At 44.7% G+C, this 17,287-nt stretch overlaps 1 protein-coding gene across 1 annotated transcript in view; it reads left to right on the top strand.

Annotated features, from left to right (window-relative positions):
* The window catches only part of PDILT (protein disulfide isomerase like, testis expressed), a 102,717-nt gene that overhangs the window by 46,937 nt on the left and 38,493 nt on the right, over positions 1–17,287 (top strand). The window contains exon 7 of the mRNA XM_068246862.1: positions 7,665–7,862. Within this exon, the coding sequence (XP_068102963.1) occupies positions 7,665–7,862 (198 nt within the window). The remainder of the gene's footprint in view (positions 1–7,664; positions 7,863–17,287) is intronic.

Raw genomic sequence — 17,287 nt, 5'->3', positions numbered from 1 at the left:
ACGTCATGGACGTCAGCCGACGTCCTGACGTCAGCCGCCTCCGATCCAGCCCTTAGCGCTGGCCGGAACTATTTGTTCCGGCTGCGCAGGGCTCAGGCGGCTGGGGGGACCCTCTTTCGCCGCTGCTCGCGGCGGATCGCCGCAGAGCGGCGGCGATCGGGCAGCACACGCGGCTGGCAAAGTGCCGGCTGCGTGTGCTGCTCTTTATTTGATCAAAATCGGCCCAGCAGGGCCTGAGCGGCACCCTCTGGCGGTAATGGACGAGCTGAGCTCGTCCATACCGCTAAGGTGGTTAAGTGATAAAGATGTTAATCCTGCATTTAAAACTTTCAAACGTTTTTCTGCTGTTATGATTTGGAGTTATCACATACTTAAGGAACACTGGCCCTTTAGTAGTCGTGCCAAAGAATTGCATGCTGGGGTTTTTTTTTTATCTATAATGTATTCCTCCTCTTCCCTTTATTTCCCTACCAGCTTCTTATCTGAAACCTAATCCCCTACTCACTTGTGTTTACAAGCAAGTCTGAGGCGACTCAGTGATTGGAGGAGACAAGAAAAAAAGTAAAGGGCAGAAATGACATCACGAGTTAGCCTTAACTGTGGGCAAAAGACATGGTCCCCACCAGGAAAAGAATTCTCGTAATTTACTATATAACATTCACTGAAATCAAAACGTGGACAGTATAATACATGTGTTATGTAAGTAGATCAAGTATTTATCTACTTACCGGTATATATGTGTTTTTTTTCCCTGGCATAGTATGGCTGATCCTACTGCTTTAAATAGAATCTGTACTCTCAAATTCTTACAATAAAAAGCATACCATTCTATTCATTATGTTCTCCTGGGCCCCTCTTTGCCGCTTCCTCGCTCCCCGCCGCGATCCTAGCTTTTAGTTGCCAGTTTTAGGCAGTGTTTACAAACAAAAACATGGCTGGTAACCAGGAAGTGATGTTTGTATATATCTCATGTTAGAGTATACTACAAGTTTTTATTACATAGAGAATTATCGTCTGGGAATGGGATTCTCACAGTTCTCAGCATGAGACAGGCAGCTCACTTCCCCCTAAGAGAGCTCTGTCTGTGAGTAGCAAACAAAGCACACTGAGCCTGCAGGGGGAGTGGAGGGGACGTGCATAACTTCTCCCTATCACAGCAGAGACAGCACATTCCTCTTTGGCTCGACAAAGCTTGACAAAGAAAAGAAGATTAGATATATTAGAGACAGTGCAACTAGAAAAGGCTGCAGTAATCCAGACCACATTAGAACAGGTATAGGAACTTATAAGATACAAGAAATAAGGCTCAAAATTGTTACAGAGTCTCTTTAAGACACTTTTTCTATTCAGATTCTCACAGAGATCAAGCCTACCTTCATATATAATATCTGCTGCTTGTTTAGTACAAAACCATCACTTCATTCCCCTGATGCAAACCTACCACTATCTGATGAGGGTCATTATTCATTTTGCCCTTGTTACTGATTGACAGTAACTGATTGATATTGACAGAGCCAGGTGGTGTCCAGGAGAGTCAATCAAACAATCAAATATGACTTTTTTTTACCCTGAATTATTCTTTTATTTATTAGAAAAAATAAGAAATGCAAAACAGAAATTAGCATAGCATTTTTAGTAAGATGGCTTTTTTGGCCCCTTTTAGCCCCTTACACACTCCTAGGAGTTCTGATTCACCACAAGCTTGCTAGACAATCTGTAACAAAAAATAAGAAAGCAGCACAAAATTATAGAATATAGAAAAAAAATCCAACAATGAATAGCAAAACCATTATAGCTTACGGTATCCATTTATTATTTTCAATAGGCAGACAAAATAAGGGCTTAAAGAGGAACTCCAGTGAAAATATTGTAATAAAAAAAGTGCTTCATTTTTACAATAATTATGTATAAATGATTTAGTCAGTGTTTGCCCATTGTAAACTCTTTCCTCTCCCCGATTTACATTCTGACATTTATTACATGGTGACATTTTTACTGTGGGCAGGTTATGTAGCTGCTGCTAGCTGTTTTGGCTGTTAGAGACAGCTGTAAACAGCTAATTCCTGTCTGTGAACCTTGTTACATTGTAACAAACTGCCAAAAATACCGCGGTACTCAGAGCTTCTTGTAGGAGGGGTTTCAGCACAAAATCAGTCATACAGCGCCCCCTGATGGTCTGTTTGTGAAAAGCAATATATTTCTCATGTAAAAGGGGGTATCAGCTACTGATTGGGATAAAGTTCAATTCTGGGTTGGAATTTCTCTTTAACTGATGGTTGCACTGTTATCTTCCTACCAAAGACAAGTAGTAGTTGCAATGCAGCAAGAGGAGGTAGTGTCATTTCGATGAGAGGCCTTGCAGTGCCGAGTGACCTCAAAATGTTGTTTCTGGTGATGATTCAAAGCTTTATTAATTTCCCTTTACACCTGTAACGTTTGCGGAATCGTTTTTGTGGTCAGCGCACGAGATGCGCACTGACACAGCGAAAAGCTTCCACAAGCGTATAATTGGGTGAACCCAGGCTAGGTGCAATGCACCAGCAGAGGGCAATTCCCACCTGCAGATGGCGCTGTGGAGTGCAGACAAGTACAATCGCTGCACGGCCACAGATGCCAGATGGGGATTGTACAGATCAAGACAATGCGGGGTTGAACAGCCCATAAAGAGAAAGAGCACAGGGACAGGACGAATGTGTGTTCACCAATCTAGTCGAGACCCTGCGACGGTGAACACACATCAGCAGAAACAAAAGTAGGAACGCGATTGCAAGGAAGGCGATCGCCAGAAGTGACACAAGACAGACTAGAACAAAACACAAGAGGAGCAAAGGCACAGCAAATAATACAATGAGAATGATAAAGAAAATAACAAACGCTAACTAAACGCGAACACCGCACTCATTCACAACAGCGAACGCGTTTATCACACGGTCTCCGCGTGTTAAGCACAACAGAGACAAGCACGCCTAACTAACCACCAACAGACAAACACGAAACAAAGAACGTGAACGCTTGCTTAACAGTTACCTCACCGAGCCTACAGCAAGCGCCCGTATCAGACAAGACAGACAAACGAGAAACAAGAACTAGGCAGAAAGGATCCACCGCTCTTCCGCCAGAGCAAGTGTGATCCAAGCAGGAACACAGATCAGAAAGATCCACAGCTGCTAACGCTAGCGGCTAGTGCGATCTAAACTCAGGAACAAGAAAACAGATCAGAAGGATCCACAGCGCTAGCGCTAGAGGCTAGTGCGATCCAGGAAGACAGAACAGAAGGATCCACAGCACTAGCGCAAGGCGAGTGCGATCCAGGCAAGACAGATCAGAAGGATCCACAGCACTAGCGCAAGGCGAGTGCGATCCAGGCAAGACAGATCAGAAGGGGCTACCAGTAACAACCGCTGTTCCGGTTAGCACCCAGACACACAGAACGATTTCCTGTCGACCACCGCTGGGACAGGACAATCGCAACAGACAAACAAACAGATATGCAATCCTAACTGCACTAGGGAAACTGCCTAGTGCAGTCCCATAATTTACTCTAAGCTAACTTTAACAAGAAATAGCATGGCTGACACTCTAGGAGTGTTTACTACAAACCCTGAAGGAATGACCAGCAAAGCATTCTGGGAGCAGAAAGCTCTTATAGTGCCAGTCATCAAAGGAGGCAGGCAGGGGATTTGCATAACGAATGTATGCAAATTCCTCAGCAGCAGAACAGACCAGAAACTTGCAATGGAAAAACAGGTCTCTCTTCCAGAGACCTGCAGCCCACAGACTAGAGGAATGGTCAAACAGCTGTCTGCCTGTGCAGCCAGCTGAGCGGATCATCACAACACCTGTATGCTGGCTTTGCCTTACTTCTATACTTGCATTACTAGATCCTGCCATTCACCACTTCTCTTCCTACAAGAGGTGTGAGTGTGAACCTTTCACAACTTTACTTGCATCTGCAGTGTCATTCATTTAAATTGGCCTTAAATTTCAAGGATCTCTTTTTAAAGGGACCCTCAAGCTTATATGCATACCCATGGCTATTCGGTATAGAGGAGACACTCACCGGCTCCTTATGTGGTCGCTTCTACTCCCCGGCTGGCTGCTATAAATTACATTGTAACTGGCGACTTTGACATAAAGTCTTGCTGTGAACCTGGAATAGGAAGCCTGCGGGTCCTCTCTGTGCTTTCGCAGGCTTCCTGTCTTCTTTCTCCTTCCTCTGCTGAGCGTCATATTCCAGTTCACATGCTGAGGGGAGGAAGAGGCCAGGAAGCCTGCGCATGCAAAGAGAGGACCCGCAGGCTTCCTATTCCGGGGTCGCAGCACGGCTTTAAGTCAGAGTCGCCAGTAATTTATAGCGGCCAGCCCGGGAGCAGGAGCGGTTACTGAAGGGGCCCGGGAGTGTCTCCTCTATTCCAAATAGCCGTGGGTATGCTTGCATACATACCCACTGCGTCTGCTCAGGGTCCCTTTAAAGCAGATCTATCACTGAACTGACACTAGACATTAAGGGTGCAATGTCAGGGCAAATGCATGCAACCATACGATAAATGTGCCAAGGGCAACCACCATTTTAGCAAGTGGAGAATTTCCTGTAATGCTGGGTACACATGATACAATTTTTTTTTCCGCTCGATTCTCCGCTTGATTCTCTTATCTTCCGCTGGTTTTTCTTATCGTTTTCCATTCACTTCTATGAGAAATCGAGCGGTAAAAGATCGGAAGGAATATCAAACATGACGGAATTTATCAATCGAATGCATCTATGAAGCGGAAAAACGTAACGTGTACCTAGCATAATACTCAGGTTGTTATCTTGGATTGGGAGAGGTCACACTCCAATTTGCAGCGGGAACATTGAAACGTAGTATAACTAGATAACTATGTATAGATATAGATCTGTGGAGGCACCCAGGAAAATTAATGAATTAAAACTAAAAAGATGTGTAAATAAATGTATTTAACATTTATAAGGGCAAAAGAAACAATGTGTTTCATGGGCCAACCCACTTCATCAGGTATTAGTACCAACTGACTGCACCAATAAAGTGAGCATAGGGACCCTCTATATTGCTACAGCAACTGAGTGCTCATGCCTAATGGACTGGGTTTGACTTGAAAATGTGTTGCTCTTGTGCCTAAAAAAAATCTCTACCATTATTGGTTATCCTTTCTCAGGGCAAAAAGTACATTTACTTTAACTCCTTTTTAGGTTTTAAATCTTTTACTTTCCTGCGCACATGCACATACAGATCTATATTATATGGAACCTGACGACTATCAAGACATTCTGAAATCAAAATGTACCGTCTCATCTTAGTAGCCTGGATCCTCCGATAGGATAATGACACAATGTACAGCTAAAAGCAACCAAGAATGGCTAAAAACAAACCATTGGACTGTATGAAGTGGCCTTATGCGAGTTCTGATTTAAATTTTATTACACATCGATGGAAAAAACTAAAAGGTACAGTGACTCTGGAGAAGGAACTCTTTAAGCCAGACACAGCTGGAGCAATTTGCTTAGGAGGAACTACCACACTAACTGTTGACAGATAACAAACTTTGGTCTAAAAAAGACATCTGTACATCAAGTTGAACCAGAAAAAAACACTGTACTGCATTCTCACATATCCCAGTTGATCCAGAGGAAGGCAAAACCCCTTATCAGCTTCTAGAAAAAAATAGTGATCCAGGCTTCTCAGGGTACAAAAATCAAGCATTTAGCTTTATTGAAAAAATTGCACAATAACAAGAATTACTTCTGCATACAATAAAAATAGCAATTAAAATTTGCAAATATTCAAATTACTGGACTGACTGGAGATTGACCTCCTAATCATGCACCTCTCCACGCAGACATATTACACTCACACATGGCCATTTTACAGCAACTGTTACAATTGAAAGCTGCACAGCTAACATGAAATCATTTCTCCTGATTGAAAAGGACTCCAATTGCATATCAATAGTCCTGGAGGGTTTCTTAAACTAACAGCAAAGCACAGTTCCTATAGTTTAGGGTGACCATGCGTCCTCTTTTCCCCGGACAGGTCCTTTTTTCCAGACCTGTCCGGGGCATCCGGCCGGTTTTTTGAAATGCCCGGGGAAGAGCTCACGCAGGGGCGGTCAGCATATAGGCGAGGCACGCCCCCCGCTTGGGGCCTCACACTGCAGGGGGGGCCTCGCTCTGCTGCTGCTGGCGGCGGGCGGACACTGGGCGGCGGGTGTGCGGGCACCTGGCGGAACAGCGAGAGAGAGATTTTCCCACTTACCTTCCTTGATCCTGCCAGCTACTATCTACTTCCTGTCCCGGTGTCTGTCGGTATGGTAACAGCGCCCCCTGTGATGACGTAACCGCCTGTCATCACAGGGGGGACTCTTACCAATGCGACGCGCGCTGGGAGAGGCTGAAGATAGAAGTTCTCTGCAGGATCCAGGCAGGTAAGTGGAAACTTCTCTCCCCGCCGCTGCGCACACCCTCCTGGCCTAGGCATCTACCTATCTAACCTATCTAACCTACACTGAGGGCATATACCTATCTAAGCTACACTGGGGGCATATACCTATCTAATCTGTACTGGGGCATATACCTATCTAAGCTACACTGGGGGCATATACCTATCTAAGCTACACTGGGGGCATATACCTATCTAAGCTACATTGGGGGCATATACCTATCTAAGCTACACTGGGGGCATATACCTATCTAAGCTACACTGGGGGCATATACCTATCTAAGCTACACTGGGGGCATATACCTATCTTAGGTATACTGGGGGCATATACCTATCTAAGCTATACTGGGGGCATATACCTATCTAAGCTATACTGGGGGCATATACCTATCTAAGCTATACTGGGGCCATATTCCTATCTAACCTATACTGCGGACATATACCTTGTCCGAACATTTGTGGGGAAATCTGCTGCCAATCTCATTGCATTTTGTGGAGAAATCTTCTGCGAATCTGATTGCATTTTGTGGTTGGGCGGCCCTCCATCATGTGGTCTGGAAAAAAAAAATGGCCCTCCATGCCCACGAAGTTGGACAGCACACTGCTAAGGTCTTGTATATTTGGCCCCACCCATGAACACGCCTACATGTTGTTGTGATCGTCCTCTTTTTTGGAAATCAAAATATGGTCACCCTACTATAGTTATAACAAGACCAATATAAGGCACTCAATATGCAGTCTTGTCATCTCAATATGAGTGAAGGCAGATGAATCACAGTGGGCGACAAGAGATAGTGAGCTTCTAGAAGCTGATATCAAGTAATTGAGTGCAGTGTTCAGATAATGCCTAGGCCCACCCTCAACAATATGAGAGGTGGCTAATTGTCACCCTGATTTTTAAAAAATTTAAAAGAGCTATTATTTTAGAGATACTTAAATCATTTGTTTACAGTGATTGCTTCTAAAGCCTGTGGAACAAAATGTTAGGAGCAAGATGCCATTGTTATTGTCTAAGCCATTTTAATTTGTATTATATGAACTATCTACAGCAAAGTCTGATTTATATTATACAGTACATAGAATAAACAGTGATGGGTGTCTGAGTGTCAGCTACTTTTGTCAGCTTCAGGCTGTTAGAGATGGACTTTAATAATGTATTTCTGATGGTATTGATAATTTATTAATAGTTAACTGTTACTGACTTATCAGATCGTCTTTATTTTGGTTGACACGGATGAATCTCGCAACGGCCGAATGTTTGAATATTTCCGTATCACAGAGGTCGATACCCCAGCCATCCGTATTCTGAATTTGACAAGTGATAAGAAATACAGAATGCCAGCCGATGATGTCACTTTTGAAAACATCAGAAGTTTCTGCCAAAGTTATTTGGATGGAAGAGCTAAGGTAGTACCTGTTAGGATATTCAGTGTAATTTTTACTCAAAATGTTTACCCTAATTTCTCACTGCATACTTTATGAAAGATACCTTTCTAGCCCCCAGAAAGCAAAAAAAAATGCTTAAAGAGTACCTGAAGTGAAATTTTAATAGAACATAAAACAAATACAGCAAAGTCCTTATTATCTGGAACTCAGGCAACCGGAAGTCTCAGCGCTGCCTAATATGTTGGCGCTTTAAAAATAAAGTAACTAATTAAATAAATAATAAAATAGCCGGCATGCCTGTTTGGGACAACAGGGCTGAGATTTTTAGAGGAGTGGGGGAGGTAGGGGGTTTGACAGCAGGAACTACTCACTGATCATCTTCTACACATCCACCATCTTCTACACATCCTGCACCTCCCATCGGCTTTCTGGTATGCAGGTCAGGCTGTACACTAAAGACGCCGTAATGCCGCTGGTAAGTGCAGGATACTTAGAGGACAGTGGTTGGATGATCGGTGTTGAGTAGTTCCTGCTGCTTGGATGAGGGGGTGGGGTGGGAGTGCTTTTAATGCCAGTTCAAGCAACCGGTAAGCACATGTATCCGGCATTAGGCTATCCCCTGTGCCAGATACTAGGGACTTTGCTTTACTAACCTCAGTAGTGCAAAGCTTTTTGATAGTCCAGAGGCTTCCTATTCCTCTTATACTCCACCATTCCAGTGCAGGGTCCCTCTAAACATTCATTAAGAGCTTGTTGGCTATGCTTTTCGTGGGCCACTCTTCCACCACGTACAAGCTTATTTGTACTGGACATGCATGACTAAAGTCTACACATGCCCAGTAGAATGAAGCCATGGCTATTTTTCCTCTTAGAATGAACATGTTGTTCTGTTAGGCATGCATGGAGGTTACATACACATGTCCAGTATATTCCTACACAGATGGGAGCATGGCCACAAGGAGAAGGTCCTGAGCAACAACTGAGGGAAAGAAGAGGATCTGAGAAGCCTGTGGACCATCCATTGGCTTCCCACTACCGAGGATTTTTAAATTTTCCTCTTTACAGATTTGTTTTAAAAGGGTTGGTATCATTTTTACTAAGCAGTTACAGATCAGACTTGTTTACTCGATAAGTGAAAAAAGACATGTTTTGTAGACAAGATAAAAATAATTTTGTAAGAAAACACAGGAGAACAGTTGAATGAATCAGAGCCTTAGAATCTGCAAACATCCGCATGCATTAAAGCTTCATTGGATAATTTAAAGGGACTCCGAGCAGTGCAGAAACTATGGAAAGATGCATATCATTTTAAAGCTCTCTTTCTCCTCTTTCCAATGATATATAAACCGCCGCCCTACGCCTTTTAGTTTTCGCTATTTTCACGATTGAAATTGCTAAATCGCTAAAATAAAGAAAACTAAAAGGCGTAGAGCGACGATTTAGGTGTCGCCAGAAAGAGGGGAAAGAGAGCTTTAAAATGATATCCATCTTTCCATAGTTACTTGTATTACACAGGACGACACTTTCCCCAGTGTCAGCAGCTCCATTCAGCAGAAAAAGTCGGCCTTTGTAATACAATGTAACAATGGAAAGATGGATATCATTTTAAAGCTCTCTTTCTCCTCTTTCTGGCGACACCTAAATCATTGCCCTACGCCTTTTAGTTTTCTTTATTTTCGCGATTGAAATCGCGGCCGCTGCAATTTCAATCGCGAAAATAGCAAAAACTAAAAGGTGTAGGGCAGCGGTTTATATATCATTGGAAAGAGGAGAAAGAGAGCTTTAAAATGATATGCATTTTCCATAGTTTCTGCACTGCTCGGAGTCCCTTTAAGTATAAATATGACAGGCGTACAAAGCTGTTAAATATGCTTTATATAAGAACACAGTAAGGAACACAAACCAGTAGAGGACATTTACAAATGACATAACAACACAGGGAATTCAAATAAAGAAGATAACTACAGAAGGTATTTGAAGGTCATAACTTCCAGCACAGAAACAAGAAGGAATAGGTCAACTAGGAGTCCTGGGCCCATATGTAATTAACTTTTTCTCCTGATTTTTATCTCAGGAGATCAATTTCATATCCTCTGTAAAATAACTTTTAAATATTTTACAATTGAAAAAGTGCCCAAAAGTTGATGAAAAAAGTACTATTAAAATGATTTTGAGTGTTTTCTTACTTTCTGTTGGTTTAAAAGGCATTTTATAATCAGGTGTGAACATACTGTATCACCGAGGAGAAACCTCAGGAGAAAAATTGAATTGCATATGGGCCCTAGACTCAAACTTAAAGTGAACCTAAAGGCAACGAAAAAAAATGAGATTAACTCACCTGGGGCTTCCCTCAGCCGCCCAGGAGGCCGCAATAGCAGCATAGGGGGCGATATACAGGCGGGGAGCGTGAACAATCACTCTCGTTCCCATGCCTGTCGGCCGGTGACGGCCAAACCGGAAGTGTTCGCCGGCGGGTCCTGGGCCATCGGAGCGGGGCTGTGAGGGCACCAATCGTCTGCAGGGGGCTGAGGGAAGCCCCAGGTGAGTTAATCTCATTTTTTTTTTTGCCTTTAGGTTCACTTTAAAGTGAACCAGAGATGAAGCACCCTCATGTATTTTACCATATATATCAGTGGGAACATTAGAGAAAACACCTACCCTGCTCTCAGTTTCATTCTTCACTGCTCAGCCTGCTTCTGATCAGCTCTGATAAAATCCCTGACTGAGCATTCAGTCTGGCTTTGCTCAGGAATCATTATAGCTGAGTCATTATAGCATAGCTAGAAGGGGCAGGCTTGGACTTGAAAAGACATCAGAGAAGACAGACTCAGCTATAATGATTCCTGAACAAAGCCAGACTGAATGCTCAGTAGGGGATTTTATCAGGGCTGTAAACAAGCAGGCTGAGTGTAATGATCCGCTCAGCTGCCTGCGCAGGCAGGCAGTTTTTTGACCACTGTTCAGGTCTGCATTCTGCAGGTCTCTGGAAGAGAGACCTTTTGTCAGTTTTGCAGCTTGCTGCTGCTGGGGAATTTGCATACGTTGGTCATGCAAATTTCCTAGCCACATCCTCTGGAGGTTTGTACTATAAATACCATGTGATATCACAGACCTTCGTTGGTCATAAGGGTTAGTCCTGTGAAACACTCCTGGAGTGTCAGCCTTGCTCATTGTTTAAAGATTAGCTTAGAGTAATTCCTGGGACTGCACTAGGCAGGTTCCCTAGTGCAGTTAGGATTGCATATCTGTTTGTTTGTCTGTTGCGATTGTCCTGTCCCAGCGGTGGTCGACAGGAAATCGTTCTGGGTGTCTGGGTGCTATCCGGAACAGCGGTTGTTACTGGTAGCCCCTTCTGATCTGTCTTGCCTGGATCGCACTCGCCTTGCGCTAGTGCTGTGGATCCTTCTGTTCTGTCTTCCTGGATCGCACTCGCCTTGCGCTAGTGCTGTGGATCCTTCTGGTCTGCAACTCTCTTGCTGTACTTGGATCGCACTTGCTCTGGCGGAAAGAGAAGTGGATCCAGCTCGCTCTGTTTCTATACTTGGATCGCACTCGCTCTGGCGGAAAGAGCAGTGGATCGTGTCTCTCACTTACTCCTGTTTTCGTGTATCTGTCTTGTCTGCTACGAACGCTTGCTGGAGGCTCGGTGAGGTAACCGTTAAGCAAGCGCTCGCGTCCTCTGTTTCATGTTTGTCTGACGGTGGTTAGTTAGGCATGCTTGTCTCTGTTGTGCTTATCACGTGAAGACCGCGCAGAAAACGCGTTCGCTGTTGCGAATGAGTGCGGTGTTCGCGTTTAGTTAGCGTTTGTTATTTTCCTTATCTTCCCATTGTATGATTTGCTGTGCCTTTGCTACTCTCGTGCTCTGCCTTGCTGTAGCCTTGTGTCACCTCTGGCAATCGCCTCTCTCGCGATTGCGTTCCTACTTCATATCTGCTGTTGTGTGTGCACCGTTGCGGGTTGGCGACTAGATTGGGGCACATACATACATTCTATCCCTGTGCTCATTCTCTTTTGCAATCGCTTCTCTTGCGATTGCGTTCTTACTTGGTTTCCTCTGTTGTGTGTCCGCCGTCGCAGGTTGGCGGCTAGATTGGTGGACATACATACATTCCTCATCTGTGCTTATTCGGTCTTGTGTCGCTGTTAGCAACCGCCATCTCCGGCGATTGCCTTCTCACCTTATCTTCCTGGTTGTGTGTTCATCATCGCAGGGTGGCGACTAGATTGGTGTACACACATACCCCCTGTCGCTTTGATCTCTCTCTTTCAGGGCTATCTTGCCCTGCGTTTCTTCCCTTCGTGCAATTCCTGTCTTGCGTCTGTGGCAGGGCAGAGGAGCTATTCCTCTGCACTCCACAGCTCCACCTGCCGACAGGAATTTCCCTCTACAGGTGCATTGCACCTTTTGCTGGGTTCCCTCAAATGATACGCTTGTGGAGGATTTCCGCAGTGTCAGCGCACGTCTTGTGCGGTGATCACGGAGAGTATTCCACAATCGTTACAGTATGACCAGCCAAACCGAAATTCCCAGTGTAGAGGGAATTTCCGATTTGTACGATTTGGTCAAATATGGGTCCTGTGTCTTTAAGAGATTTAAGATACTGGACTCTGAAACTAGAGATGAGTTCATATCAGAATGTTCCAGATTCTTGGCAAATCCTGAATTTCAGGCCACCAATATTTCCACTTGGAGTGGTCAGATTGCTTACAATCTTTTCCAAGGGGATCTGTTCGTGTGGGCTGATGAGTATGCCAGACACAAGAATCTGAGACATAACCCTCGCAGATTTCTGGCTCATGTGTTTTCTCGTAAGCTTGGAACTTGCATGCCAAGTTATTTCTATGAGTTTTTTCCTGCAGTGCATGATGCTGATCAGATTAGGTTATGCAACATTTCTCTGTCATTACCATATGTTAATGAATTGGTGCTTGCAGGCCAATCTGCTGATTCGGCTTGTCAGCCAAAAGATTCGTTGCCCATAGCAACCACAAATAAAGAGGTTATTTCTGTCAAGTCTGAATTGTGCAAAACCATTCAGTATGATTATCAGTTCAATGTTTCTCTTGCCACTTTAGCTTCTAAGCAGATGCAAGAGAACTGCCTGGATACGTTTCTTGCATTTAAACAGACATGCAAAGTGGCTAAAAAGGGAAAAATTAAAAATCGCAAGCATCTGAATAACACACTCCCTGATGATGTTTACAATGATGTTGCTCAGTCTCCGGGTTTTTTGCCCCAATCCAAAGCTTATGTGGATCCTATTATAGGTAGGATCGCACACTATATTAAAGCAGTTAAAAAATCTGTTCTTGTACCTGATGTCCACCCATATGGAGATTATCTTGATACTGGCTTGTTTGAACCTCCATTTGCCTCATGGGACATTGGGGCCTTGATGGAGGAATTTGATTTTGATTGGAAAGCCTTTTGCGATTTTTACATCGCAAAAAGCGAAGATGTCTTGAATGATTGTCTCGATTCTGTGTACCTTTTGATTGATTCCGATGAATGTGACGAGGGTGATGTGGATCTGGTGATTTATGTGTGGCAGACGATTTTGGATGAGTTGCACACACACCAATCAATTGATTCCAATAAAGAGACATTGTTGTCGGATGATTGTTCCTGCCTTTCTGGGGTAAAGCATGTGAGTCTTGACATTGTGCGATCTGAAATGAATGGGTGTACCACTGTGGTTGATTCCTGTGCGAATCCTGAAAGATTCTCTCCTGACTGTGTGCAGTTTGAATCTATGCGATCTAATGCCTGTTTCTCGGATGTTCCTGCAGATTGTGATCAGCATGAATGTGCCAGTTTTCTCAAGGATGTGTGGGACCCCTTGTCATTTAGAGACAGATCTTTAAGATCTTCCATCTGTGATCCTGCTATGGGGAAAATTCCTAAATTATGCAGCATCAAAAGTAAAATTAATATGTCTAATAAAGTTTTTCCTGATGTTGTCGCTATTTCTACTGCAAATGCGTCTTTGTCTCACCCTGTTCACACCTGTAAGGGCCCGTTGCCTAGTGACAGTTGCTCCAGTGTTTCTGTCCTGAACGCCTTACGGTCTGCCCCGCAGATCGCGGAGGTTTGCGCCATGGAAGCGTCAGTTTCACAACCCAAAGCGATTTTTGATTCGCAAGTTTTGCGTTCTGACTCCTCGGATTTGACATTGTTAGCCAAATCTAAGAGTGAGACAGCGCTTCGGTTTTGCGAATCTGATGCTGAAGCTTCTTTGCTTTGCCCAGAGAAGCTTTCTCTGAATCTGCCCTGTGCCATGAATGAAAACATGATCTCCACTCGCACTGACATTTGTGAGTCCCCTCCTTGTTCTGAGGAAAAGGCTGATTCTGCACCCTGTACTCTGGTTGAGTTAATATGGCCTTGTTTAGAGTCTCCTGCAGTGTCCCTAGAGGCTCGTCTAGGTATTGCTACTATACTCACCTGTTTTTCTGCAGTTTTGGAGTTGCAAGCTAGTTTGACGGCTACGCAGAATTCTGGGTGCAGTGAGATTAAAGTTAGGGAGTCAGTGTGTGTTCCAGTAAATATTCCTGTACATTCCGCTCATGATGATGAAATTCAGTCTCAGTTTATGGTGGAACCTTCCCTGGGACATCTGCCCTGTCCACAAAATAAAGTTCCAGTTTTGCCCTGTAACATGGATAGTTCAGAATCCTTCTTAGAAAACTTGGAAAATGATGTTCCTGAGGTATTGTCTGATGTCCTGGAGACCTCTGAGTTCCTCCCAAAGGGTGCCGAACTTGTAGGAGATGTCTCCTGCCCCCCAAGTCCCTCTGAGGTGTTGCCCACTTCAGTAGGCATTGCTGTTGTGCTGACTACCTTTGCAGCTCTGGTTGAGCTTCACTCATATGTAGTCAATGATGATATTATTATAGATTTCTAGGTTTGAGTCCAAGCCTTCTTTTGAAAGCCCAGTGCTTGAGACCACTGCTCGTGATGATTCTCTGCCCGGTTCTGGTTTTGGTCTTGTCGTAACGGACTCTGAGGTTGGCAGTTCCTCAACGTGTCCTGAGGTTCCCCTTGGGCTAGTGTACCCCGATGTGTTCTGTGACCCAGAAAGCCCAAGTGTGTCTCGGTTGCCAGCCTTCTCAGATGCTTCCTCGGTGGAAACCTGTTCTGATGTTGCCTGCCTGCCTGCATGCCCAGAGGTGGTCCCTGAAGGCCCTGGTCTTCATGCTTGTCCTGGTAATTCTGAATCCAGAATTGTCATTGGTTCCATAGGGGTTCTTGATAGTTCTCCGTGTGAGCCTGGTGATCGTTCTGCCCTCCTGGGATCTCTGCTGAGCTTCAAAGTGTTCTGGGAGATCCTGGGAGAAATATTTCCTGGTACCTTGAATGAGATCAGCAGGGGGTGCTTTGTGGAAAGGGACACTTCGAATGGGTATTGTGGCAGGTTTGGTATTTTTGGATGGTCCCTGGAAGGTGGTGGGCATGGCTCGGTGGGTGTCGATGGCTTCTTCTCTGGCATTCACAGTCCTGATGGGTCTTACACTGAGACTTGTGGTACTGATGGGCATGTTTCGGTGGCTTCTCCTTCCGACGAGGTTGGTTTTGGGTGGGCTGACTCTGGAATTGGGCCTTGTCGGGCTGTCCCGACCTTCATGAGTCTTCAGTTAGAGTCTTTTGCAAATATCAGTTTAGAGGCTCGTCTGGAATCCGACCCTAGAGGGGGGGGGGGGGGGTACTGTAATGATCCGCTCAGCTGCCTGCGCAGGCAGGCAGGTTTTTGACCACTGTTCAGGTCTGCATTCTGCAGGTCTCTGGAAGAGAGACCTTTTGTCAGTTTTGCAGCTTGCTGCTGCTGGGGAATTTGCATACGTCGGTCATGCAAATTTCCTAGCCACATCCTCTGGAGGTTTGTACTATAAATACCATGTGATATCACAGACCTTCGCTGGTCATAAGGGTTAGTCCTGTGAAACACTCCTGGAGTGTCAGCCTTGCTCATTGTTTAAAGATTAGCTTAGAGTAATTCCTGGGACTGCACTAGGCAGGTTCCCTAGTGCAGTTAGGATTGCGTATCTGTTTGTTTGTCTGTTGCAATTGTCCTGTCCCAGCGGTGGTCGACAGGAAATCGTTCTGGGTGTCTGGGTGCTAGCCGGAACAGCGGTTGTTACTGGTAGCCCCTTCTCATCTGTCTTGCCTGGATCGCACTCGCCTTGCGCTAGTGCTGTGGATCCTTCTGTTCTGTCTTCCTGGATCGCACTCGCCTTGCGCTAGTGCTGTGGATCCTTCTGGTCTGCAACTCTCTTGCTGTACTTGGATCGCACTTGCTCTGGCGGAAAGAGCAGTGGATCCAGCTCGCTCTGTTTCTATACTTGGATCGCACTCACTCTGGCGGAAAGAGCAGTGGATCGTGTCTCTCACTTACTCCTGTTTTCGTGTATCTGTCTTGTCTGCTACGAACGCTTGCTGGAGGCTCGGTGAGGTAACCGTTAAGCAAGCGCTCGCGTCCTCTGTTTCATGTTTGTCTGTCGGTGGTTTGTTAGGCGTGCTTGTCTCTGTTGTGCTTATCACGCGGAGACCGCGCAGAAAACGCGTTCGCTGTTGCGAATGAGTGCGGTGTTCGCGTTTAGTTAGCGTTTGTTACATAGTTACATAGTTATTTTGGTTGAAAAAAGACATACGTCCATCGAGTTCAACCAGTACAAAGTACAACTCCAGCCCGTCCCCCACATACCCCTGTTGATCCAGAGGAAGGCGAAAAAACCCCCACAAGGCATGGTCCAATTAGCCCCAAAAGGGAAAAATTCCTTCCTGACTCCAGATGGCAATTAGATAAAATCCCTGGATTAACATCATTAGGCATAACCTAGTAATTGTAGCCATGGATGTCTTTCAACGCAAGGAAGCATCTAAGCCCCCTTTAAATGCAGGTATAGAGTTTGCCATAACGACTTCCTGTGGCAATGCATTCCACATCTTAATCACTCTTACTGTAAAGAACCCTTTCCTAAATAAATGGCTAAAACGTTTTTCCTCCATGCGCAGATCATGTCCTCTAGTCCTTTGAGAAGGCCTAGAGACAAAAAGCTCATCCGCCAAGCTATTATATTGCCCTCTGATGTATTTATACATGTTAATTAGATCTCCTCTAAGGCGTCTTTTCTCTAGACTAAATAAACCCAGTTTATCTAACCTTTCTTGGTAAGCGAGACCTTCCATCCCACGTATCAATTTTGTAGCTCGTCCCTGCACCTGCTCTAAAACTGCAATATCTTTTTTGTAATGTGGTGCCCAGAACTGAATTCCATATTCCAGATGTGGCCTTACTAGAGAGTTAAACAGGGGCAATATTATGCTAGCATCTCGAGTTTTTATTTCCCTTTTAATGCATCCCAAAATTTTGTTCGCTTTAGCTGCAGCGGCTTGGCATTGAGTAAGATTATTTAACTTGTTGTCGATGAGTACTCCTAAGTCC

The sequence above is a fragment of the Hyperolius riggenbachi genome, chromosome 7 (assembly GCF_040937935.1).
Source record: "Hyperolius riggenbachi isolate aHypRig1 chromosome 7, aHypRig1.pri, whole genome shotgun sequence".
Classification (NCBI taxonomy): domain Eukaryota; kingdom Metazoa; phylum Chordata; class Amphibia; order Anura; family Hyperoliidae; genus Hyperolius; species Hyperolius riggenbachi.
The sequence above is the reverse complement of the archived record's forward strand: the minus strand, read 5'-3'. Positions and strand labels throughout refer to the sequence as shown.